At 43.6% G+C, this 26,042-nt stretch overlaps 2 protein-coding genes across 8 annotated transcripts in view; both read right to left on the reverse strand.

The window, feature by feature from the left end:
* The window catches only part of CNNM2 (cyclin and CBS domain divalent metal cation transport mediator 2), a 141,560-nt gene extending 132,034 nt beyond the window's left edge, over window positions 1-9,526 (reverse strand). For both annotated transcript variants that reach the window (XM_036111525.2, XM_036111524.2), the window contains exon 1: window positions 5,946-9,526. In XM_036111525.2, coding sequence (XP_035967418.1) covers window positions 5,946-7,566 — 1,621 coding nt within the window. In that variant the 5' untranslated portion in view covers window positions 7,567-9,526. The remainder of the gene's footprint in view (window positions 1-5,945) is intronic.
* A 5,815-nt stretch (window positions 9,527-15,341) lies between these two features.
* The window catches only part of AS3MT (arsenite methyltransferase), a 31,362-nt gene continuing 20,661 nt past the window's right edge, over window positions 15,342-26,042 (reverse strand). For 2 of the 6 annotated variants that reach the window (XR_013449637.1, XR_013449635.1), the window contains 3 exons: window positions 17,326-17,397; window positions 16,061-16,328; window positions 15,342-15,447 (listed from right to left, as the gene is read on the reverse strand). Coding sequence is in view for 3 of the 6 variants with exons in the window: in XM_036111530.2 (XP_035967423.1) it covers window positions 21,860-21,952 (93 nt within the window). In the remaining 3 variants the exon portion in view is untranslated. Of the gene's footprint in view, window positions 15,448-16,060; window positions 16,329-17,325; window positions 17,398-17,426; window positions 18,406-21,751; window positions 21,953-26,042 lie in introns of those variants that run through there. The other 4 variants (XR_013449636.1, XM_078077168.1, XM_078077169.1 and 1 more) reach the window with 4 other exon arrangements.

The raw sequence follows: 26,042 nt of genomic DNA on the forward strand, positions 1-26,042 counted from the left end.
ATCTCTACACCTAAGGTGGGCTAGAACTCACAACCCCAAGATCTAGAGTCACACGCTCTACCGACTGAGCTAGCCAGGGGCACCTAGTGTCTCTCTTTTTCGATGTTGGTAGGATTGGGGATTTCTGATTTGTGTCCTGGGAAAAAGCAGGTGAAAAGAGAATACTAAAATAAATTGTATTCAATCCTAGTAATCCATTTCCATGTATTTAGTTTAATAAACATTCTTTATATTCTAAGCAAAGCTTACGAGAATTGAAGTTTACTACCAGTTAAATATATGTGCTTAGAACATAAGGCCCCTTAGAAAGAAAGATACTACTTTATACAGAACTAAAGTAAATATCTAATTGGAGTCCAGAGATTTGTTTTCTTAAAGTCTAAGTATTCAAGAACAAATAAAACCATAAATATTATGTTGGTTCAGTCTATTTTGTGGGTTTTCCTGGTTAATGATATTTTAAATTGTGTTTAGATTTGCTAGTAATTAAAATTAACTGATCCTTCCCAGTAGTTTGGAATGTTTCAAAATTTAAATAATTCTGGGCCCTTTGTGGGGAGAGGGTGGTAGTGTGTAATCCCCACAAAAAACAAGAGAAAAGCAGAACAAGGTCCTTCCCTGTTTCATCCAAACCATAGCAAGTCAGAGCCAGTATTCAACTATGGTGTCTCCTGACCTAAAAAGCTATGCTCAAGCTTCCATGGTCCTATTATGACAAACAACCTCCCAAATCAGGCATGATTCTCGGTAAGAATTTAACTTATATTTTAAAAAAAAGGACACTTAGGACAGATAGATGCATGAATGGGGCACATACTTCAAATGCTTTGATGAATATTTCAATGGAAAATTTACAGACCTGTACTGTGAATAAAAATTTAAAAAGCCAAAGAAGTTTCGCCCTAAATTCCCAAGTCCAATCTTAATTACTCTCATAGAAGACACAATCAAAAGAAAACACATCATTCATGGCTATCCAAAACAAGTTAACTCAAACGAAAGGCCTACTATTTAACTATTAAGGATTCAAGCAATCTCAAGACCCATTTCCTAAAATACCCACCTAGTCTGACCTCAGCAGAGTAAAAAACTCAATCAAAGCAATAAGCTAAAATAAAATGAGCTCACACATTCAGATTTATTTTCTGTGTAACAAAATGCCTGTCAACAATGGCTTGAATCCGGGATGTCAAAAATATTGACATCAAAATCACAGGGCCAAAACCAATGGCAAACCTGAATATTTGCTTTTTCAATGACAAAGATACCTTTAACTCTGACCACAATAACTTTACCTTGGGACCAGAAGGCCTGCTTGATGGAATGGAAAGAACTCCAGTCTAGAAACAGGGACATGGATTCTAGTCTTGTCGATACTACTAACTAGGTGGGTAGCCCTGAGCAAGTCACTTTTAAGACTTTCCTTCTCAGGGTGTACTTTCCTTATTTACAAGGATGACTAGGCCAACGTTTTCTAAACTCACCTAACTATAGGGTAACTGTTAAAAATATGTGTCCCAAGGCTCCTTCCCTAGATTCTGCTTCAGGACACCTCTGCATGAGGCCTAGGACCTTATTCTTAATAAGTGATCCAAGTGGTTCTCATCATCCGGTAAGTTTTGCAAACACTGGAGATGATCCTCAAGCTGCCTGCCTTCCACCTCTGATTCTACACTAGCTGGATATTTCATAGTGATGATCTAAAAACATACGAAATTATAATAGTTTAACACTGTTACTGTACAAAGTTACTAAACATACAAGATCATAGAAGCAAATATATCCACCCATCCATCCCTGCCATCATTCATTCATGCCTTCAAACGCCAATAAAAACATCCTTCTAGATTCTAGGCAAGTGAAACACTTTGTTTGGTGAGGAAAAAAGTTTCCAACATTAAACTCTCATCACATTGATATGGAAAGACTTGTGTTATAGGAAGAAAGAATTGCATACCTAGTGTTTTAAGTGAAAACACTCTTCCCTTAAGGAACATTATCTGGTGATCCTACCTGTTCCTGGTTAAGGAAAATCTAGAAAATAGCCTGGCTAAGTCCCTAGCAGCTATAAAACTGCATGCTCTGCAATACTGGAATGCAATTGTTACAAAGAAAAAAGAAAAAAAACAAAACAAAACAATAATAACTAGTTACTAATTCTTCAAATTCAACCCCAGTAGAGTCAACTGGGTGGCCAAGAGTCCACAATGTTTTACAAGGAAGGTTTTGTCAGGTCAATGGAGAACTTCTGGTGTCCTTTCTGCATACAAAGGTAGCAACCTTCAATTTAGCTTTCCTTCCTCTCCACAATTTTGCTTCAAGACAGTTTTTCTAGAAGTCTCATAATCTTCTCCCGGGGTTTACTTTTATCCTCTTATTTAGATTTGTAAGTAACTACAAAAGTAACTAAAGAAAAAGAGAACGATTGCATGGAGCACAGAGGGGCATAGCTGTAAAGGATGCTCATTAGCAATCAATTACTATATAGGTGGCAACAAAAATGCAAATAAAATCAAGATTAAAACACAAAACTGAATTTGAGTCATCCTTGCAGCAGGACAGATGAAAAACAAGAGTGAAGCATTATTGCATGCTTTAGCTATCAGAAAAACAGCTGTAGAATATTTCATTAAAGCAGCACACTAGTACATTATAACGTTAGCATAAAACATTTTCACCAAAATGAAACTTGATGCTTGGCATGGAAACAGAATTCTTCAGATTTAGGATCACAAAGGCCAAGAAACGGACTTGTTTTAATGGCAAAAGTGGGGAAACCAACTGTTATGTACACCATCACAGAAGCACTGGCTTTAAAGCCATCTATATGTTTAAATACATTTCTGTGACTGTTGCCCAACTAGCTCTGAGGCAATGCTTTGACAAAAGACCAAACTTCACCCTCACTCAAACCAGAAATGTAAGATCAGAATCAAGGGGACCAGCGTAATGGTTAAGCCTAGAGTAGTTAAGAGCTCCAGTTTGGTTGTCACACGGACCTGAGTTAAAACCCATATCAACAAATTACTGTGTGACCTTGAACAAATCATGTAACCTGAGCCTCAATTTCCTCACTTGTAAAATGGAGAAAAGCCTTCGCTCGGCCACTGTGAGATTTAAACAAGGTAATTCGTGTAAAACATTCAGCCCTGTGCCTGGCGCAGTCAATAAATAATAAGCTAACTGCAAAATGAGTATAATGACTGTCTTCCAACCTCAAGGAAAGCTGATTTTCCAAGTAGCCAGGCAAAAAGTTCTAATCAGTAGAAAGAAGACATTCACACATTCTTATATAAAGGTAGCTTTTCATTTCTTTCCACATTGGGAACCTTTCCCCTCGGTGGTAAAGCATAACTCACACTGATGATGTACAGCTCTATAAAGAAAAGACTTCAAGGCAGACATTCTTAGTTGGGAAGGGCAATTTTCAATGAGATCTGGATTAATGTTCTAACAGTCTGAGGGAGTTACAATTGGTATTATTAGGAGAAGGAAGGAAAGAGAGGAAGAAAAAGCCTTCACACCATCCCATACACCATTATTCAATAGAGAAAAAACAATAAAGGTTGACTGTTCACAGTATTTCAAAGTGAATTAGAAAATAAAGAAAACAGTATCTGGTAAAATATTTTAAGTCACAGGGAAGAAAGAACTAACACAGCCGTTAGTAAGGTTAAAGTGACCAAACTCATCAAAAAAAGATCAAGAAGGGGAAGGTGAAAAATCAATGGTTCTTACAGTTTAAGTAACAAACACCCACTCTATCCTTCTAAGATCATGGCTGAAATTTCCCATTTGCAACCTACTGTCTTTGCCTGCTCTTCCAAACATGCCACTAACTTGAGTGTACCTTTAACTTGTACTATCTCCTTAACCAAACATATCACTCTGGTTAAGGACAAAAAGTTCTGTGCATTATTATTTTTCAAAAATTCATGGGAAAATATTAGTAACTCCGTTATCTAAAGGTACCGTGAGAGGTAACATTGGGGAGAAAAAGTTCCTCCTGAAAATAAACCACAGAAAATACATAGGAATATTGTTCAAGGACAACCAAAAACAAGTTTCAAAATGATGCAAATTTTGAAATTTTGAGGTAGGGGCAAGATTAATGAGTTGTAAGGTAAAGAGCTAAATTCTCCAAGAAAAAAAGATAGAGAAGTGAAGAAAAGGCTTCATTCAGCAGGGAGGACACACTAGTGTTTCAATCCATCAGGAGATAGGCAAAAATTCTGAATAAAAAAATCATGGAATAAATTATCTGTCTCAATGTTGCAAAACCTAGCAACAGAAAGTATTTCAGAGGCATTTTCAAGCACTGCAAGGTATCTTTCTGTACTAGATATATTATTGCAAAATGAAAGAAGAGATTGGTCAGATGCTCTAATTAACAGCTTAGCAGTGAAAGGATAATGACACCCCGCAAAAGAAGCTCTGTCACTTAGATAATGGACATTTTCTTTTTACTGTTTAAGAATCCAGAAGAATCTCCTTCTGCTTTTAAATGCAAATTACCAATCTCTGAAGCACATTCTGCTCTATTCCTTTATCTGAAAATTACTGCAATGTGATCCCGTTCCAGAGAGGACACCATTCAGCCAGGAGAATGGAATTAGGGCAAACACGCTCTATGGGGATGTTCAGATCACCACGTTCAGTGAGCTGTCAACACTTACTAAACACAGCCTTTTTTGGTGGAGAGACCACTCTGAGCGCTCAAAATTCTATTTGCAGAAGGAAAACTTCGTTTTGAGGACTAGCAAGTCGTTAAAGGTTACATACACATTTTAACACCTGCAGTGGCACCACAGCAATTAAACAGCTCAGCAGCCCTTGATTTTCAAATGGCAACACTATTTGCTGGAAACTTTTTTTAAAGACAGAATGTCAGTAATAATTGCATGAGTTGCTATTTGCCTGTTCATTACATGGTAAAACAAACAAAAAATACCACCATGCAAGAAAGGTGAGCACATCAGACTCTGCACCTCTCTTCCTGCTAAAACTCCCCAGAACACTGAGTACGGGCTTGGTTTTTTAAAAACTTCAACTTAATATACCAAGTGATCAAGGTCAAAAAGAACACCTACAAACCAGAAAAAAACTCAAGAAATAAATAAACCACAATAGAGGGTGTCATCCCATTGTTAAATGTTGAAGATTTCTGCCAAAACCACACTTGGTTTGGGAAATTTTGTCAAGTAAAGATAAACAAATAGTGAAGAAAGCTAGACAAGATAGCCTCATAAAAGGTTAACTCACGCCTAGTCTTTCTAAGTCATACATTAATAACTAACTTTACTTTTTAAAAAACCCTCTTTTCTAGCTAAGGCAAGTCACATCCGGATGAGTGAACCTTTTTGGTGATATTTGGCTTAACCCATCCCTTATCCCCAAAGGCAGACCTCAGTCTGCCCCACAGGTGGCCTGACAACCAGGAACAGAGCTACTGAAAAGGCACTTCCAATCTCTGAAATGTCAGTGAATGTTTAAGGAGGAGGAAAAGGATTTTCTAAATCCTAAACCTATAGATATTCTAAACCTATTTAAATGTTTTCCAAACGCCGGAGATGAGTACATCTCAGCCAGATGTCACAGCATGGCGTTAGCTGGCCCCTATTTGCAACCACCCACTCAGAACTGGGGCAATGAATGCAGCAGACCCCTCAAGACCAGAGTTGCCGGCAGTATCATGCACAGAAAATAGAACGCCTGCTTTTTGAAATGCGAAAAAGCCAGTGACGTTAGCCTTGTGCTTTTAAAAAAAACCTAGAAGCTCTTACTAGTTCAATCCATCCCCAAATCCACGCCACCCTTTCAACTTTGCAATTAAGAGAGAGGAGAAATTCCGGTCAACTCGCCTTGGGGGGTTGGTAGAGGGCTCAAGTAGGGAGGAGGATGGAGAGAGAAAAAGCAAGCCAATGAAAGATACCAAAATTTCCCACCTTTCTTAAATTCTTCCAGCATAGCGTCCAACTTGGTGTCATTGAAAACAAAGTGCAAGGGGTGGTTATAAAATTTAGTGATGGTTTTCAGGGGAGTACAGTCATCTGGATCCACGAAGGCCAAGTCTTTGACAAAGAGGAGGTCCACGATGTTGGAGCGCTCCCCCTCAAATACTGGAATACGGGTGTAGCCGCTCTCCATGATCTCCGACATGGTGTTGAAGTCCAGAATGGCTTCGCCGGTGATCATGAAGCAGTCCCGGAGCGGAGTCATCACGTCCTCCACTGTCTTGGTGCGGAGCTCCAGCGCCCCTTGGATGATGTTCAGCTCCTCCTTAACGAGGTCGTTGTAGGGGTCGGTGACCCGGAGCATCTCCAGCAGTTTTTCCCGGTTATAGACAGTGCCTATCTCCTGGCCCAGGACGCAGTCCAGCAGCTTGCTAACCGGGTAAGAAGCGGGGAAGGTCATCATCATGAAAAACTTGGTGAGGAAGATGGTGTTGGCCCCTACAGCCAGGCCGTGCCGGGAGCAGATGGCCTGGGGCACGATTTCCCCAAAGATGACGATGCCGATGGTGGAGACCACCACCGCCACGAGGCCTGAGCCGGCGATGTCGTCGAGCAGGATGGTGAGCGTGGTGTTGACCAGCACGTTGCCCAGCAGCAGCGAGCACAGCAGGTAGTTTCCCTGCCTGCGCACGGGCTCGATGCGCTTGGCATAATTCTTCTCCTTCTCCGTGCCGCAGTTCTGCACGATGCGCAGCTCCATCGGGTCCAGAGCCATCAGCCCCAGGTTGAGGCCGCTGAACATGCCCGACAGGCACAGGAGCAGCGAAATGAAGATCACCTGCAGCCAGAAGGGCAGCAGGAACTTCTTCTCCTCGCCCACAATCATCTTGGTGTCCTCGCCGTCGTGATAAATCCAGGTGGTCTCGGCCCATGGGGGCGGCGGGAGCCCCGCCACCCCGGAGCCGCCCTTGCCCCCGACGGCGCCACCCGCGGACCCCGGGCCGCCGGCGCCTAGGGCTGGTGTGGAGAGCGATGTGCACAGGTAATAGGACTTGCTCTTCTCCATCTTGCGCAGCGGTTTGATCTCGATCTCAATGATGCCCGATGTACGGCGGTTGAGAATGATGTGGGGCAAGATGATGATATCTGAGGTGCGGATGCCGCAGCGCTGGGGGCCGCTGTCCGGCTCTGGCGGCGCGGGGCCCCCTAGCCCGCGCTCGCCCGGGCTGTGGCGCCGCCGCTCATGCTCCGTGAAGGCGATGCGGGACCACGTCTCGTTGTTGATGTTCTGCCCGTACACCCGCAGCTTGACCCGGGTCCGCTCGCTCACCCGCAGCGCCCCCCCTTCCATGAACGACACGTCGTTCGTGTCCTCCAGCCGCAACCCGATGATCACCGTCTCCTCGTTCTCGCCCGCTGCTGCGCAGCCGCCCGCGCCGCAGCAGCAGCTCAGCAGTAGCAGCGGCAGCAGCCGGCCCGCCGCTGCCTGCAGGACCCCCCGGCCGCGGGCGCTGAGGCTGCGGCGCGCCGCCATCTTCCAAGTGGGCAGTGCGGCGGCTGCCTGCCCGCCCGCCATCTTTACTTCGGGTTCACAAGCGACACAGCCAATCATAGGGTGGCTGCTCCAGCTGCGGCTTCATCCTTCCCACCCGGCGGCGCGAGCGCAGGCACCGGCCCCTGGGCGAGATTGCGGCGGAGCGTCCGCACACACTGTTCAGCAGTCCGGCTCCCTGACTGACACTGACTCGGCCTCGGCTAGCTGAGGAACCTGGAGACTCGCGGGAGGGGAAAAAGGGAGGGGGAAGCGCCAGCCGCTCCCGCGAGAGGCAGGCGGACTAGCCAATCACGCGCAGGTGCCCACCCTCCCAGCCAGGGGGCTGGAATGGGGGCGTGGTCATGAGCGGAGCCGCGGGCCAATAGCAAGGTAGGTGGGTGGGGCGATGAAGGCCACCGTCCCCCTCAGCACGCCAAGTTTCCAACTGAAAGGCGCGTGACTCTTGTGTATGTGCGAGGGGAGGAGGTGTGGCCAGCTGGGGCCCGAGAGCCAGTCACAGATGAGAGCTGTACGAAAGGGGGCGGGGCCTCCAGTCCAGCTACCAATGAAAAGGGGCCGTCTGTGGGTCTGGCGCTCCCTGAGGGGCTTCGGTAGTAGATTCCCGCACCTGGGTAGGCAGCGTTGGGCTGATCTCCTGTGGCGCTAGGCGGTTTTTCGCCGCACCGCATTGCCGGCTCCCGCAGTGCTCAATGTTCGTGCGGAGAGGGCCGCCCTATGGGTCCGAGAAGCCGACTAGGGAGGTCTTAAGATGCACATTGGCCTGAAAAACCGGGACACCGGCTGCGCCACCCACCTCTACTTGTCCACGCCGCTCTGCCCGAGATAAGCGGCGGCTCGGTAGCCCCAGCACCTATTGACCGGTTTCTTCTGGAGACTCACTTCTCGCTATGGGATGCTCTCACTCTGCGGCTTTGTGGTCATATGGCGCCACCTGCCGGCCACGTGGGCACCCTGCAATGCTTTTCAGGTCTGCAAACCCCAAAAGCTGTGCCAGAGGTGGGAAGGTTATAGTGAAGCAGTTTCCCCACCTTACAAGTCAAGAACCCCCTCACTATACCACAAAGCTATAGTAATCAAAACAATATGGTATTAGTATTAAAAAGGCACATAGGTCAATGGGATGCAATAGAGAGCCCAGAAATAAATCCACACATACATGGTTAATTAATTTTAGGACAAATGAGCCATGAGTATACAATGGGGAAAGGACAGTCTCTTCAATGAATGGTGTTGGGAAAACGGGACATCTACATACAAACGAATGAAATTAAGCCACTATCCTACACCATACATAAAAATTAATTCAAAATGGGTTAAAGACTTTAATGTAAGATCTGAAACCATGGAATTCTGAGAAGAAAAGGTGGCAAGCTCTTTGACATTGGTTTTAGTGATTTTTAAAAACTTTTTGGATCTGACTCCAAAGGCAAGGTAAACAAAAGCAAAAATAAATAAATGGGACTACAACAAACTAAAAAGCTTTGGCACGGTGAAGGAAACCAAAAAAACAAAAAGGCATCCTACTCAATGGAAGAAGATTTTTGCAAATCACATATCTGATAAGGCTTTAGTATCCAAAACATAAAGAACTCACGCAACTCAACAACAACAACAAAAACCAGCCCAATTAAAAAATGGGCAGATGATCTGAATAGACATTTTTTCCAAAGAAGATGGCCAACAGGCACATGAAAAGATGTTCAACATCACTAATCATCAGAGGAATGCAAACCAAAACCACAATGAAATATCACCTCACACCTGTTACAATGGCTATTACCAAAAAGACAAGAAATAACAAGTGTTAGAGAGGAGGTGGAGGAAAGAACCCTCCTGCACTGTTAGTGGGAATCAACTTGGTGCCGACACCACCGAAAACAATATGAGGATTCCTCAAAAAAATCAAAAATATAATTACCATATGGCCCAACTATTCCTTTTCTGGGTATTTAGCCAAAGAATACAAAAACATTGATTTGAAAATATATGCACACCCCTATATTCATAAAAGCATTATTTACAATAGCCAAGATATGGAAATACAATGGAATAGTACTGGGTCATAAAAAAAAAAGAAGGCAATCTTGCCATTTGCAACAATATAGATAGAGTTGAGGGTAATACTAAGTGAAATAAGTCACAGGACAAAGAAAGATACAGTACAATTTCACTTATATGTGGAATCTAAAAAACAAAATGAACAAAACAAAAACAAACTCATACATACAGAGAACATACTGATGGTTACCAGAGGCAGGAGGGGTTAGGGTTGGGTAAAATGGGTGAAAGTGCTCACTTGTATGGTGCTGATGGTAACTACATTTATGGTGGTGATCACTTTGTACACTCCACAAATATCAAATTTAACATTGTATACCTGAAACTTATATAATATTATATACCGATTTTACCCCAATAATTTAAAAAGAAGGGGCACCTGCATGGCTCAGTCGGCTAAGCATCCAACTCTTGATTTCAGCTCAGGTCATAATCTCAGGTCATGAGATGGGGCCCCAAGTTGGGCTCCGTGCTCGGCGTGGAGTCGGCTTGAGATTTTCTCTCTCCCTCTTCCTCTGTGCCTCCTCCCCCTCGCTTGCACTCTTGCTCTGTCTTTAAAAAAAATAGTAAGGGGCGCCTGGGTGGCTCAGTTGTTAAGCGTCTGCCTTCTATTCCCGTCATGATCCCAGGGTCCTGGGATGGAGCCCGCATCAGGCTCCCTCCTCCATGGGAAGCCTGCTTCTCCCTCTCCCACTCCCCCTGCTTGTGTTCCCTCTCTCGCTGCGTCTCTCTCTGTCAAATAAATAAAATCTTTAAAATAATAATAATAATAAATAAAATAAATTAAAAAGAAGATTTCTCTCATATTCTTGCTGAAAGTGTATATCCCTGGGCCCCATTCCATGTTTACTGAAGGGACAGGACCCAGGAATCTGTATCTCTAACAGGCAGCCAGGCAAGTTTGGGAAATGGCAGGGGGCAGACATCCTAAGAGACCCATAAAGGCTTCTTCTTCTTTTTTAAAAGATTTTATTTATTTATTTATTTAAATATTTGAGAGAGCAGGGGGAGGAGCAGAGGGAGAGGGACAAGGAGACTCTGCGCTGAGCACAGAGCCCCACGCTGGGCTCGATCTCACAACTCTGAGATCACAACCTGAGCCGAAATCAAGCTCTGACACTCAACCAACTGACCCACCCTGGCGCCTGCCCAGGGCTTGCTAATCACACTGACCAAACCCTGCTAGGTCCACGGGTTACTCAGGAGAAAAAGATGCTGAGGGTGCCTGGCTGGCTCAGTTGATAGAGCATGTGACTCTTGATCTCAGGGTTGTGAGTTCGAGCCCCACGCTGGGCATAGAGATTACTTGATAAAAAATTTAAAAGAAAACTTAAAATTCAGGAGGAAAAAACCCTGAAGACCCAGCTCCCCAGGACTCCCAAACCAGTGTGTCTGGAGGAGGCACTGTGGCAAAGTAACTGCCAAGTTGGTCTTCTTGTTGCAACTTAAACACCCAAAATATACTTGTTTTTTTTTTTTTTAATTCTGCAAGCACATTTTCTTCCCTTTTTGTAAACAGGTCAGACGTTTCTGATTAATTTCTGGTAGGGGTAATAGCAATGGCCTCTTAAGGGTCCCTCCTCTTCCACACCTGCCTCTTTTCCTTCTCAGCCCAGCAGCCAGAGTGGTCTTATTAAGTCAAATCCTGTTGTTCCTTTGTTTGAAATCCTCACCCGGCTTCCCATTTCATCACAGTAAAAGCCACAGTCCCTACAATAGCCCACAAGGCTCATAAGGGTGTGCTGTCTCTCCTTATTTCTCTGACCCCATCACCTGCTGCTTCAGCCAGTTTCTCCTAGCCGTTTCTCATTCACTTCAGGGATGCTCCCTGAGAAGCCTGTGCACTTGCTATTTGTTTCCTGTCCCTGGGACTCTCTTACCCCAGATGTCAGTGCACCCCATCAGTCCCCCTCCAAGACTGCCCAAAGGCCACCTTTTTTTTTTTTAAGATTTATTTATTTATTTGAGAGAGGGAGCACGAGTGGGAGGGGCAGAGGGAGAGGGAGAGAGAATCTGAAGCAGACTCCACACTGAGCACAGAGCCTGACGTGGGGCTCGTCTTGGGGCTTGATCTCACAACCCTGAGACCACCACCTGAGCCGAAACCAAGAGTCGGACTCTCAACTGACTATGCCACCCAGGCGCCCCAAAGGCCACCTTTTTTTAAACTCACAAACATTGCCTACACTCCATCTCTGCTTTATTGTCCTTAATTTTGTTTATTATCTGTCTCCTTCCACCAGAGCTTGAACTTCGTGAGGACAAGGATTTTGTCAGTTTTGTTCAGTGCTGTATCACCAGGGCCTAGAACACAGTAGATGTTGAAAAGAAAATTTGTAGAATGTTAAAGAGATGAAAGAATTTTTATTCTGATTATTTTCAACTCATGTCCCTGACTCTACTTTCTAGCCCATCAGTTTCTGGCAATCCTTCCCCCACCCCCAGTTCTCTTACTGCTATATTTGAAAAAATAAGTTCAGATGAAAAAAACCCGATTCACAAACTTGGCATGCATTTATAAAAATAGCATTATCAAAGTTTAGAAGCAAAAAAAGTTGAGATTTTTAGGGATATCTGACAAAGGTTAAAGATGGATACGGTCCTTCTAAGTCAGCTGATTGAAAATGAAACTGTTTTAAACTTCTTAAAAAGTGTGAGTTCGAGTGTGTTTAAGGGAGCTAAGAGGGAAGACCATTAAAGACTCACAAATGCTGAATGTACACTTTCGAAATAAGTGTGGAGAAGGGGTGCGGGGGAGAGCGGGCCAAACAGACAGATATTTCCTGTGCATTGCGGAGAAAGCTAGAACGGTCAGGAAAGTGTGGCATTCAGCAGTTTAGAAACAAGTTAGAAATTCAGGACTTCATAGCAAAAAATGTAAGGAAGGACCCACTGGGACAACTTACAATATAAAATTAACCAAGCTCAGGGGCGCCTGGGTGGCTCAGTCAGTTAAGCATCTGACTCTTGATTTCGGCTCAGGTCATAATCTCGGGGAGATCAAGCCTCAAGTTGGACTCATGCACTGGGCGTGAAGCCTGCTTGAGATTCCCTCTCTCCCTCTCTCTCTGCCCCCCTCCCACCTAAACAATAAAAATTAATAAATTAAATAAAAATAAAATTAAAAACAAACCAAATTCACACTGGGATCACTAAGTGATGCTTATCCTGAATGGTGCTGGGGGGCGGGGTGGGGGTGTCATATTCTTCACGTAGACCCAGGATACAGAGCAATCTAGATACCTAAGCCAAGAAAACTCTCCTCAGAAAGAAGGATCTTCCTTTGAGTTTGGAGGCTTGTTAGCTCAAAGAGTCACCCTCTCTTTAGTGAGGGGCTGCTGGTGCAGGTTTTTCGTGACTTCCAGGGGCTTCCAAGTCTGTCCATCTGTGTGAATGGAGGACAAGGGCAACACTTGCTTCTAGGGATCTCTTTTTAAATCTGGAGGAAAACAAATACAATAAAATTTTGAATTCTGACAATATTTCACCTCCGAAAAGGGCTACAAAAGGCCTGAGATGGCTAAGTGGGTGACATAGGTGTCTAATCCTAGGTAGGTCCTGACTCTGACCTTAGGCAAGTCATTCAGGTAAAGCCAGAACTTCCTAGCAAACACCTTCCCTACCTAACCCTCTCTTGCCAGAATCCTTCACTGGCTGCTAAAGGGGAGGAGTGACTCTTCCACTCTTTCAGCTGCAAAGGATCAACTCCCATGTGTGTGGATTCCAGGATTTGGGAAATCACTCCATCTAGACCTAAAAGTCGTTTTCAGTTTGATTGTCTTACAGATTGCAAGTTAAACACCAAATAGCTCTCTATGCATTTTGTTTTTCAACATAAAGATCTAACTTGATAGAGAAGCTTTTTCTTTGCCCCTAGAAAATTGCCTGGTTTTAGAAAATATTCAAAATTAGTGCTGCAGCAGCAACGTTTTAATCACGCCAAAGCACTAGATCTTCTGAGGAGAAACAGGAACTGGGCAAATACTGGAGTTACCCAGACTTTCCTTAGAATGAAATCTGTTCCCCCTGAAGCAATATTGTTCACTGGTTTAAATACACAGGCATCTTTTAGTTCAGATGAGAACTCATCACAACAGTGGGCCAAAAACAAACAAAAGAAGCTAGAATCAAGGATCACATCAAATCAGCAATGCCATTTACCTTCTCTAGAGGAGAAGCTTTCTTCAGGCTTTCTTTCCCTCCTTTTCTAGATATTTTCTGGATGTAGTCAGTGGAGTAGGAAGAGAAAGACAAAAGCAGCTTTTTGATGGAGTTGTGAGAAAAGCTTCCTCCCTTGATATGAGCCTGAGCTCCTTGGGTGCGGCCTTCCCAGTAATCCCGTCTCCAGTCAGGCACTCAAGTGTGTGCAAAGGAGACTCCCACTGCCCTGCCCCCCCCCCCCACCACCAAAGGCTCTGGGTCCCTCCACAATGGGGACTTAGGAGCTGGACAGCACCCTACACCACCACTGCTCTTTTCCCAGGGAGCCTGCCCCTCCCGACCCTTCTATGGGGCAACCCCAAGAGGTCTCCTCTGCTCTGCACAGTCACCCGCTTCCTTTCTCCCCTGCCCCCTTGACCTGGGCTACTCAGAGAAAGGTGTCTCTGGGCTAGAAGTCCACTGTTGGCCCTGCTTCAGGACCCCTATCCTCCTGACTGCCAGGCCTGCAACTGTAGGATTTTCTAAAATCTTTTAGGATGTTCTTTCTCAGTGCTGTTCCATCTCGGTTCCAGCCTCCAGCTCCGTCTTGGACAAACACGTAAGAAAGGCTCTGAGCTTGATTATCCTTATCATTGTGGCTAAAACACTCAACCCAGGTCATGATTTGGGGAAACTTTTCACTTCCAAATTTTTAAATGTTGACCCATGTGAATGTCATCTATTCAAAGATCTTAATTTTAAAACTACATTTGGGGAGGAGTGAGGAAGAGGCAGTTGATAAGGAAGACTGACAGGAGGCTGGTAAGTAGGAATGGGAGTTCAGGGGGAAGAACGGATTCTAAATGTCCAATTCTGAGCCCTCCTGTGAGATTCAGACCAGCATGGGTCTGATACTAGAGCTGGAATTTATGATTACGACTCCAGTCATAAAATGCCAATTTTCTCATACCAGCTGAGTTCCTTCCCATGGTCTTTTTTCCACATCCTCTGAAGCTGGAGCAAGAAATCTACTCCAACAAGTCAGACACCACCCGCCCCCATGTATAGACAAATAATATGCCAGACCTCAGTGGAAAAAAATTCCGCTCTTATTTTTAGTTCCTCTGAGATATCTATTTGTTTTATTTTAAACATTACTAAAGACTTATTTCTCCCCATTTATTAATACATCTCAATTCTCTGTTTCCTCTTTAAATTTTAACTAAAGTTTTATATCTTACTTCTTTCCCCCATCTCTTTGTTTCTCTTTTACTCATTCATTCATTCATTCACTATATATTGTATATCTAATAAGTTCCAGACACTGTGCTAGGCATTGTGGAGCTATAATACTAAATCAGAGGTTACCCCATAATCTTACCAGTAAAGAGGTTAGGAAACATTTGCTACATAATGACATATGCAGGTTAGAACATCAAACGTCTTAAAAAGAAGTACAAATAAAGTGGGAGAATTGAGACTTCATGGTCTTTGAGATGGTCCTTGAAAAATAGATAGGTTTTTCAATATGCCCATGTAAGAGCTAGCCCAAGAAAGGTGTCTTTGTGTGCTTGGGCTGCCATAACATAATATCATACACTGGGTAGCTTAAATAGAGAAATGTATTTTCTCACAGTTCTGGAAACCAGAAGTCCCAGATCAAGGTCGTGTAGGGTTGGTTTCTGGTGAGAGCTCTCTTCGGCTTCCAGATGGCCTCTTTGTCCTCACATGGCTTTTCCTCTGAGTTTGAATGTGGAGAGAGAGAATGAGCTCCCTGGTATCTCTTATAAGGACACTAATGCTATTAGATCAAGGCCCATCTTTATGACCTCATTTAACCCTAATTACTTCTTTGGAGGTCCCATCCCCAAACACAGCCACCTATGAGGGTTAGGGCATCAACATATGAATTGGAGGGGGGAGGCAGGGGGAAGAGACACAACTATTCAGTCCATGACCAAGGGACTGAGAGAGAAGGAGGGAAAAGGACCCTAATGGAGAGAAAAGCATCAAGCAAGACAGCAAAGGGGGCAGCATTTTTGGAACACCATGCAGTCGGATTTGCTTCTAAAGCCCATAAAGAATAACAGCAAGAATAATGTTGGAAAGTTGATCAGGCCAGTTTGTGGTGGACTGGATGCCAAGTTTAGAGATTTAGATTTCATTCTGTAGGCACTCAGAGCTATAAAAAGTTATAAGTAGAAGAGCTGTATTACAGGAAGATTAACTGACAGCACCAGTGTAGTGATGCTTGGACCCTGCCAATGTAGGAATTTGGGGAACTCCTGCCACTCCAAGTGGAAAAAACCTCCACGGTTTACAAAGCACTTTCCCATCTGCTATCTTGACTGACCTGCACAATTAGAACTAAAGGTACACCATTTTTCCAGCCACATGTAGGAGAAAAAAAAAACAAAAACAGATATAACTATCTCATGCCACAGGAGTCCCCAGAAAATGGGACACACCACCCCCTCTGTTTTGGAAGTCCACACCTAAATCACAGCTGTTAGCACGGGGGTTCGTGCAGTAATTACGAATCGTAGAGCAAACATGAGTTTTCCCAGGCTGGCCTAGATTCTTGATCATAGGTGAGACTTCCTGATACATTTTTCAATCTTCTAAAAAAAAAAAAAAAAAAAGATTGACATACAACAAACCTACAGAGAAGTGCATAAAACATAAATGTAAGGAGCGGACCATAGAATTTATCGTCCAAAACAGAACATGTTGGAGACTGAAAAAAGGGTACTATTAATAATTCACCTAGTTTGAGGCTTAAACTGGGACAGTCCCAGGCAAAGATTATGTTCACCTTGTAATAAAAGGAACCACCCCCTAGTTGAGAAAGACCCTCTAGCTCCCTTCTAGATCACACCCCTCTCCTCCAGCCTAGATGTAACCATTATCCTTACTTTTATAGTAATCATTGTCCCTTTTTCATTGCTATATTTTTTTTAATTTGGGAATGCCCAAAAGGAGAGCAAGGACAGACCCTAGAACATAACAGGATTATACTAGACCTCATCCTAGCATCGGTTCCAACACTTTTTAGGTTCTACTCCCATCATGCAAGTCATTTAAATATCCTCAGCCTTGGTTTCCTCTTGTGTAAAATTAGAAAAGTCAGCATTGTAAAAGAGGTAAAAGGGAGTTATTTTCAGTAAAGACACAACTTGGGGCATTTGGCATGGTTTATAGCCACAATGATTCTTCCTCATTATCTCGAGAAATCACCATTTTTAAAGGGCTGCATCAGCTTTATGGGCTTCTCTTCCATTATTTAGAAGCAAAAAGAAAAATACCTCCCTCACAACATTTCCCTAGCTAGATCCAAATGAAAGAAATAAGAAGGTTAATAAGAAAAAGAAAATAAGGACAGTTAATAAAAGATTAACTACTAAGCCTAGAAGCTGCACAAATCCTTCTGTGCTTGCTGTGCAAACCTTTCCTCCCTAGCAACTTGACATTTTGAGGTTTTAGCTTTCCAGGGGATGTTCATTTAACATTCACAAAGAAAGTTATGTGATGGAGGCTTGTTAACTCTGGGAACAGAGAATAAACTGTCCAGATCACCTCACCTGACACAATTAGGCTCTGAGTTATATGTCAAATTACCATAAGCAGTCCTGGCACCCTGGTTCCCTCCTGCAAGCATCCCTGCGAAGCTCCACGTGCCCTTCTTGGCTTCTGCTTGTAATGAATTAAATATATAAGTCAGATTCCTAGATGAGGCCATAGACCTGCCATCGTTTGAATGATCATGGGGATAAAGCCCTCACTGGTAACTTTGTTGAAAATGTGCGCATCCTAGTCCTAAAACAGGCCACAAACTCAAAAGCCCACAGGGGTCAGTAAAGAGGATGGGACAGGGATGGCGGCAGACGGAAGGGGCACACTCTGGCTGGAGGGGAAGCCTTTTCACTCTGGCCGTGGCAACTGGGCAGAAATGCCAGGCTCGTGGGGCCAACATTTCTACTTCTCCGAGAGAAGTAGAAATTCATATTTTATGTAAAATCTTCTGATTTATAAATGTGGGCAACAAATTCAAGCAATTTCAAAAGCACTGTGACCTCTCCAGATTCTAGATCCATAAATCTGTTTCCCAGCCTGGCAGGGAACGTAGAGTATACCAAATTCAACTCCCTTCTTTCACAGACGGGGAAAGTGAACCGCAAAGTGGACACACGATTTTCCTACAGCCAAGTAGCTAGTTTGGCAGCGGAGCCAGATCGAGAAGGAATACCTGCTTCTGGTCTCCTGCATCACTTCTCATTCCACAAATGAGAAGAGAGTTAATGGCTATAGGCCTAGTTAAAAAGTTAGTAGAGCCAAGTCTGGCTTACAGTGCCCCGGCAACGGTATCAATATACTGTTCTCTTTTACTCTCTCGGGCTTCTAGACAACATATAGGAGGCAGGATGCTATTATTATGAAGCAGTGGAGTAACATTAGAGCAGAACATTTTTGTCCCAAATTGATTTTCCCCTCACCTGGAGCATACCACAGCTACATGGCTCTGCTCCATGAAAGGAGGGGCTAGCATGTTCCCATTGGGGAAGGGGATTGGTACGGTGATCAGTCCAAGACAAGCAAGGCTCACGCAGCAGGAGAAGATTAAGTACAAAACTTACATTCACAGAACACTCCCATTAACCTCAGTGGGAGCTGTGCTTGCAGAAATTGCAGGGTCAGCAGCTGAATAGAGACAGGAATGAGGCACTAAAGCTCAAGTCATAGGTTACTATTAGGATTGTATAATTCCAGCTCCATATTTGCAAAAGAGTTCATTTTTATTATCTAGTGAGATCTCCCTCTATGGACTCTCCCGGCAGAGTCTTCGAAAGAACCCTTGTTAAGACCTCATCTGTGCTGTCTGTGCGGTTGAAGAAACTTGGCAAATCGCAGAAGTTAGGACAGGTGCCAACAACATTTAGAAAACAGGCTTAGCTGTTTTGGTCCTGCTGGCCCATGGGGTTCATCCTCTTTGATTGTTAGTGATCTGGGCCTAGGACAGTGCCTGGTACAGAGTAGGTACTTAATAATAGTGAATAAATGAAAGATTGGATGGATAGCTTCACATTCCTTGCCAGGCTCACTTAGGAGACCTCCCAATCTAATAAGGCAGAATTAGTCACCCCTTTGCTGCTTCCTAGGAGCCATCCAAGGCAAGGCCAAGAATCAATAAGAGAAGCAGGCTCTGCCGCTGTCTTGGCACAGAGCCATGCCCTTTTCAGCCATGTGTGGCTGGAGGTGGGGGTGGGGGTGGGATCCTGTTTAAGCTACTGCTGTGCTCCCTCCAGTAGGTAAGCTGAAAAGCCTCTGCAGGCTTACCTGATTTTTTTTGAATAAAGATTTGTTTATTTATTTATCTATCCATTTATTTATTTAAGAGAGATAAAGAGAGCGTGAGCAGGGGGAGGGGCAGAGGGAGAGAGAGAATCCAAAAGCAGACTCCCCGGCTGAGCATGGAGCCCACTCGGGGCCCCCAGGCGCCCCTTAGCTGATTTTTAAATAAATTCTCTCCCTATGATAACGAAGGACTGAAAATACTATATTTGGTACAATAATCAATTAAGAGAAAATCTGCTCCTTAAACCCTTTAAGGCCACTATTTTTTTTTTTTTTTAATGTAAGCTCTACACCCACCGTGGGGCTCCAACTCACAACCCTGAGACTAGGAGCTGTACGTTCTACCCACTGAGCCAGCCAGGCACCCCATAAGTCCAGTATCTTCTGAAAAGTGTTTGTAGCTACAGAAGAATTAGGCACCTGTTTCTCTGGCTCTGCTGTTTTTAAGTATAACATGTATGAAATGAAAGTTAACAGGTAACCTAGGTGGTAGGTAAATAGGCAGTCACTCCAATGTTACAAACTTTTCTGCATATTTGAAAAGGTGGTAATACAATGTTGGGGGGGAAGTTGTCTGCTGTCCAAAGAGCTACAGGCAGCTTCTTTTTTTTTTTTTTTTTTTTTTTTTTTTAAAGATTTTATTTATTTATTTATTTGAGAGAGAGAGAGGGAAACAGCATGAGAGGGGATAGGGTCAGAGGGAGAAGCAGGCTCCCTGCCGAGCTGGGAGCCCGATGTGGGACTCGATCCTAGGACTCCGGGATCATGACCTGAGCTGAAGGCAGTCGCTTAACCAACTGAGCCACCCAGGCGCCCTACAGGCAGCTTCTTAAACCATGCTCTGGCAGCAAGTTGGTCTTCAGCTGGTCCTGCCATCACATGCTGGTGGCAACCATCTAGATCCAAACTAGTAACAATTTAAACCATATGCCACCCACCCTTTCAAAGAACTTCATGCAGACGAGGGAACAAAGGCACAGAGATGTTAAATAATTTTCTCAAGGCCAAAATGCCAAGTGGAAAAAGAACCATCAAGTTTGCCATCAGACTTCTGTTCCTCCTCCTTCTTATTCCACACTGCTTCCCGCGCTTAAAGGAGAGGTATCCTCTGTGAGAAGGGACGTCTGCTCCTGGTTGTCTCTCACCTATTTTGAATATTTAAATAACCACGTACAGCACTTTTTCTGAACAGAACATGTCTACTTTATTTTATATTATGTAGTTAATATTTTATCTAGATTCTAGATCAAATACAGTTCTTACGATGTATATTTTGTTGGAAGATAATGTATAAAGTCGGTTATTCTTAGGAAAAGCCCAACACGAGTTTCCACATTCCAGTTCACACTCATCCCTCATCATCTTTTGGGGGAACTGAGAATTCAGAATGACAAGTGATTGCCTAAAACCTCCTCCCTCTAAATTTAGAAAAGCCTAATAAACCAAATAACCAGAATGTCCTTTCTTTTCATCCTTTCCTCCTATAGTAGGACCACCTTGGGCTCATGGATAGTGAAGTATGCTTAATCCCACCTGTACTGGTCTAACTAATGCTGTCACTGAAGTAGGTTACGGCTGAGTAGATATTGAACTCTAGAACCATGAAAACACTGTTTAGAATCAAGGTCACAGAGATGAATAGAGCTTAAAAGATACCACCCAGTCCTCTCCTTATTCTGTAGTAGTAAGTTAGGTCCTATGGCTGAACCCACTCAGAAATCTGAGAATTTCTCCATTTTTAACAGCTTTATTAAAAGAGGGGTCTGGAATATAAAATCCATTCCAATGTTTTACAAATATTCTCATAACCCTAATAAAAAATCTCTTGGGTCATGCCACTGTCCCCTTGTTATTTTGCACTGAAGTCAGAGCAACTGGTTGAGCTTTTTCTCATTAAAACTCTTCATTGCTTAAAGGCTGTTATTAAAGAACTGATCAGCTCCTGATGACAAGGACCATGGCTTATATATGACTTACACCTTTCTGTGTCCCCTGACAAAGTCTTCAAGTGCAACTGGACTTCAATTAAATAACGTTCTCGTTTCTAATGATGACATCATCCTGAAATAGTCCTCAATCTCATTCTTTAACTATGGAAGCTAGAACTAAATCTAATAGTTTCCTAAAAGTTTAACCGGGGCACATTATAAAGGAAAAGAAAACCCACTGTTTTTATATCTCCTACCTCTTTTTAAAAATTATCACTCTTTCCTGATCCAGTTAAGATTTACTACAGATAGTCACAATGTTGTCATTCTTTAGGATCTAATGAGGTCAAAGAGATTCATTATTCAATTGTTTTCTTCATTCAATTACAAAAAAAAAAAGTGTTTGATTTAGAAGATATCTTAAGAGCACTCCTAACAAATTTGATTTTGCAATTTTTTTGGCATGATTAGCATGATTTCAGTTGGAGCTTTGTTTTATGAGCAAACACAGTGAAAGTCCAAAAGGTGCTATGCAGGTCAGAAAGAAGATGTTTTTCCTGAGACTCCTGAAGCCCTTCTTGCTCATTGGCCAAGCCCGAAGACTGCGTCTCAGTTCCACATCAGACCACTAGGTGGCACCAGAACTTTGAATTAGCAAAGAGAGGAAAACCCGCTTAACCGGCCTTTACGTCATTTGCTACGAACCTTCAATTAATATCTTGTAAAAAATAATTCCTTATTTTTATCAATGATCTAGAACATAGTGGCTTTTCACCATTTATTCTTTCTTATGGTCTGTGCTATGGGGAAGAGGAGATTAAAAGACACGTAAGTCCTTCACCATCTGCCCCTTTCCTCTGGTCAGCTGTAAATTAGAGACAGCAGCCTCCAGCAACATCAGAAGAACATCCGGGCTTTGCATTGTCAGACTCTCCTGCAAGCTTGAAAGGATCTGTGATTACACTCTGTCAAAAGGCAAACCAAAACAAAAGGACAAGTTAAAGGTGTTTTGATGTACCCCAATACTCATATTTCAGTTTGACTGAGGTTGGCTTACCTAGGAGGTAGATAAAATTTTATAATTCCACAGGATCCTTGGGATTCATCTATAAAGGTGGCTGTCTCGTCCTGAAGCATCTAATCAAATGTTTACTACTTTCTTTCCTTTTTCAAAAAATATTTTATTTATTTATTTGCCGGAGAGGGAGAGAGCACAAGCAGGGGGAGTGGCAGGCAGAGGGAGAAGCAGGCTTCCCGCTGAGCAGGGAGGCCGATGTGGGACTCGATCCCAGGACTCCGGGATCGTGACCTAAGCGGAAGACAGACGCTTAACCGACCGAGCCGCCCAGGCGTCCCAAGTTTTTACCACTTCCAAGGTAAACTTCACTTCAAATTTTGTAAAGGTGGTCCCTAGGGAAAAGTTGGAAACTAGGAAAGTTGATTTTGTTTCATTTTGTTTTATGGGAGTCCCATTTGTACGTGCCTTTTACCCTTCTGGAACTGAATACCAAAATGCTGACACTTCTTTCCTTCCCTTACTCTCATCTCTAGAAACATGTGTGCAAGACAAGAAGGCAAGTCCTACACACCAGGACCGTCATTAGCAACTGCTGATGTTCAGATACTGAGACTGCCAACAACAGCCAGCAAGATCTCAGGGCAGAGTGAGTGGAATTTTCAGAAGACAAGATGGCAGTCTTTATTTTTCTTCCTTTCACCTCCAAATGAGATACCTCCAACAGCAGCACCAGTGAGGCCAGAGAAAAACCAGGCACAAAGGCAGGAAATCAAGAGCATGAACAATCCACCTCAAATAATGATAATGAATTCATTAAACATAAATGTACACTCTTATTACTGATCCTTGGTCACCGCAAATAGAAGGCAGGACAAGACAGGCACGGACCCTACGTTCATGAAGGACAGTCTTATGGACCACTCCCTTTACTGAAATAACCTACTGGGGGCCTGGGCCTCCCTGACCCGCAGTTTCCACCTTTCTAGAATGAAGATGCCTGCCTGGATCTGGCTAACAGGTAAGCTAGCATCCGGTAGGGGATCTCCAAGCCTGGAAGAGGGCTAGCTATGCTAGTCGCTGCGGCCAGGCCCTCCTGTCCACTGTTTATTTCCTGCTCTTGCTACATTGGAATTCCTGGTCATAAGAGTTAGCCTCTCCTCCTTTTCACCCAGGAAAATGATTTTCCACTCTTTTTCTTCCCATCCCATGTCCTCTCTACTAATAGGAGATAGTGATATCAATATCACTTCCTAATGCATGCTCCCACCCCTAAAAGATCCCAAGACTTAAAGGAAATAAAAGGTGAGACACGTTGAGAAACAGTCCTTTCCAGCACCAACATCCTGTGATTCTACAAAAAGTCTAGATACAGAGAGGTAGTACAGCAAATTGGGTAAGAATGTCAGCTCTAGAATCCGACGTGGGTTCAAATTCACCACTTTCTAGCTCTGTGACCTTGGATTAGTACATTAATCTCCCTGAGTCTTAGGTTCTTCATCTGTAAAATGAGGATAATAAGGGTTAGTGTGAGGACAAAGTGACACAGTGCCTTGAACATCTTACCTGTTCAGTAAAGGCTAGGTCCTCTAATACTATTCCTAGTGTTGCTGATGTTGTTACTACCACTACTATTAACCGTAGCAAGATAGTGCATACCACAATCCTACATGCATCATTTCAGATCCTGCAGTGTTTTACTAATGTAATTCTTTTTTTTCTTTTGGAGGCTGCATGCCCAGTGTGGAGCCCAATGTGGGGCCTGAACTCACGATCCTGAGATCAATCCCTGAGCTAAGATCAAGAGTCAGACGCTCAACCAAATGAGCCACCCAGGTGCCCCTAATGTAATTCTTTTAATAGCAAGATACACTTTCCTTGTCAGGGTTAAAAGAGAAGAAGGAAGAGAATGAGGAAGAGGAGAAGAGGAAGAGGGGGAGAGGGGGGAGGAGCAGGAAGGGCAGGAGGAAAGAGAAGAGGAGGAAGAAGAGGACAAAAGAAAGAAAAGAAGGGCTCTTGGAAACAGTCCTCACTGAGTCAATGCTCAGGAAGAAGCAGCAGTCCTCACTGGTGGCAGGTGTCGGGAAGATGCGAGCACCAGCAACCCCCACGTGCCACCTGCCTGTACTGTGCTCTCGGCCTTTATTGGAAAGGTCTTCTGTAAAAAAGATAGGAACGTCCTCCTCCAAGCACACAAGGTTATATTTCTAGGACACACAGCTGTTTCATTCCTTAAATCTTCCTTCACTGTCAGCGATTGCCATTTCAAAACCTTGGAACTGATCTAAAGACATGGGCACATCAGCACGCTGAAAGAACCAAGGCAGATGAGAGAGGAGGCAGGTGGGATAAACCAGTTCAAGTACGTGGCAAGTTATGATTGGTATGTGAGGTCAAGAGCTCTCCTGCATGCCCCGCATGCACACTAAGAGGGAGGTCAAGGAGAGCCAGGCTGGAAGAAGGGGTCTCTGCAGAAGCCAGCCCGCTTAATGACTTTTTTTTTTTTTACAGCCAGAGTACACTGGAAGTGTTGTGGTTGGAGGAAACACTCCCTTTACTTATAACCGTAACCTGCTGACAGCTTTTCTAACTAGGATTCAGGAAACCAGGTTCCAGGAGAATTAGAATGATGAAAACATTTCAAAATACATATTGATTCTCACCAGCAAGGTTTGGTTATCAGTGAACTCCCAAGAGTTTCAAAATACCAATAACACATTTGTGAAAGGTTTCAAGGGCTGAAAGGTCCAAAGTCACATTTCTCTACTTTCCAAAAAGGCATCTGCTTAGAAAAACAGAAGAGTAGGGGCGCCTGGGTGGCTCAGTCGTTGAGCGTCTGCCTTCAGCTCGGGTCATGATCCCAGGGTCCTGGGATTGAACCCCGCATCGGGCTCCCTGCTCAGCGGGGAGCCTGCTTCTCCCTCTCCCACTCCCCTTGCTTGTGTTCCTGCTCTCACTATCTCTCTCTCTGTCAAATAAATAAATAAAATCTTTAAAAAAAAAAAAAAGAAAGAAAGAAAAGAAAAACAGAAGAGTAACAAATAGCAGAGGGCTCAAGAATTTAATAAAGTAAAATCTGTAAATCACTCTTCGGCTCTAGAGGTGGCTCCTACATTTAGCTTGCGCTTGATTCATGCTGCTAAGAGTGGCCAAACAAGAACACATTCGGTTTTTTGGCTCCAGAATTCCTGCCTCTTGTGTTCAATTAAACTTTCCCAACTACAAATTTACCATTTTGGAGAGTGATCTCTAAACAAGCTTTACACTTATAGACTGCTTATAATGTAACAGAAGGAGGAGAAAAAGGCATACGAGTTACTTGTGTTTCAATGTATGCTTGATGTATCCAAAGTTATTATGAAATACAAGCAAAAGAAAGCAAAAATTCATGGCAAAAGATTAGAGAATCTCTGGGCCCAGGAGAAAGGGTGTGTCAGGAAGAATGAGAAATCCTAGAACACGGTTCCAAGTGACCAAGAATCTTAATTAGTACAAATCCATAACTGTAACTACTTCTATTTCTTGAGTGTGTATTATGTGCCAGGCATCAGGCTAACATTCTCCATAGATCATCCCCATTGATCCTCACAACCCGAGGAGAAAAAGTGATTATTACCTTCCTGTTACATATGGAGAGACAGAGGGTGTAGGGAGGTTAGGTAATGTACCTGAGATCACACATGCCTGGTAGAGCCAAGATCTGAACCTAGCCTATCTGACTGCAAGGCCTGTGTACATAAACCCCACGCTCTGCCGCTATCCTGGCGCAGTAATATCAGTATCTTACTTCCCGGGGCTTCCAACGTTCAGTGCCTCGAGACACATCGTTGGTATGACTTCGGTGAATGTTTTAAGTTCTGTCAGCCCAAAGAGACTTGAAATCCATCACTCAGCCTGTTCTAAATACAATATTATAAATTAATGAATGGATCAATAAAATAATTGACACCATGAATGGGGGAAAGGATTAAATATATAAGAAAGAGGGGCGCCTGGGTGGCTCAGTCTTTAAGCATCTGCCTTTGGCTCAGGTCATGATC

Source organism: Halichoerus grypus, chromosome 7, assembly GCF_964656455.1.
Source record: "Halichoerus grypus chromosome 7, mHalGry1.hap1.1, whole genome shotgun sequence".
Classification (NCBI taxonomy): Eukaryota; Metazoa; Chordata; class Mammalia; order Carnivora; family Phocidae; genus Halichoerus; species Halichoerus grypus.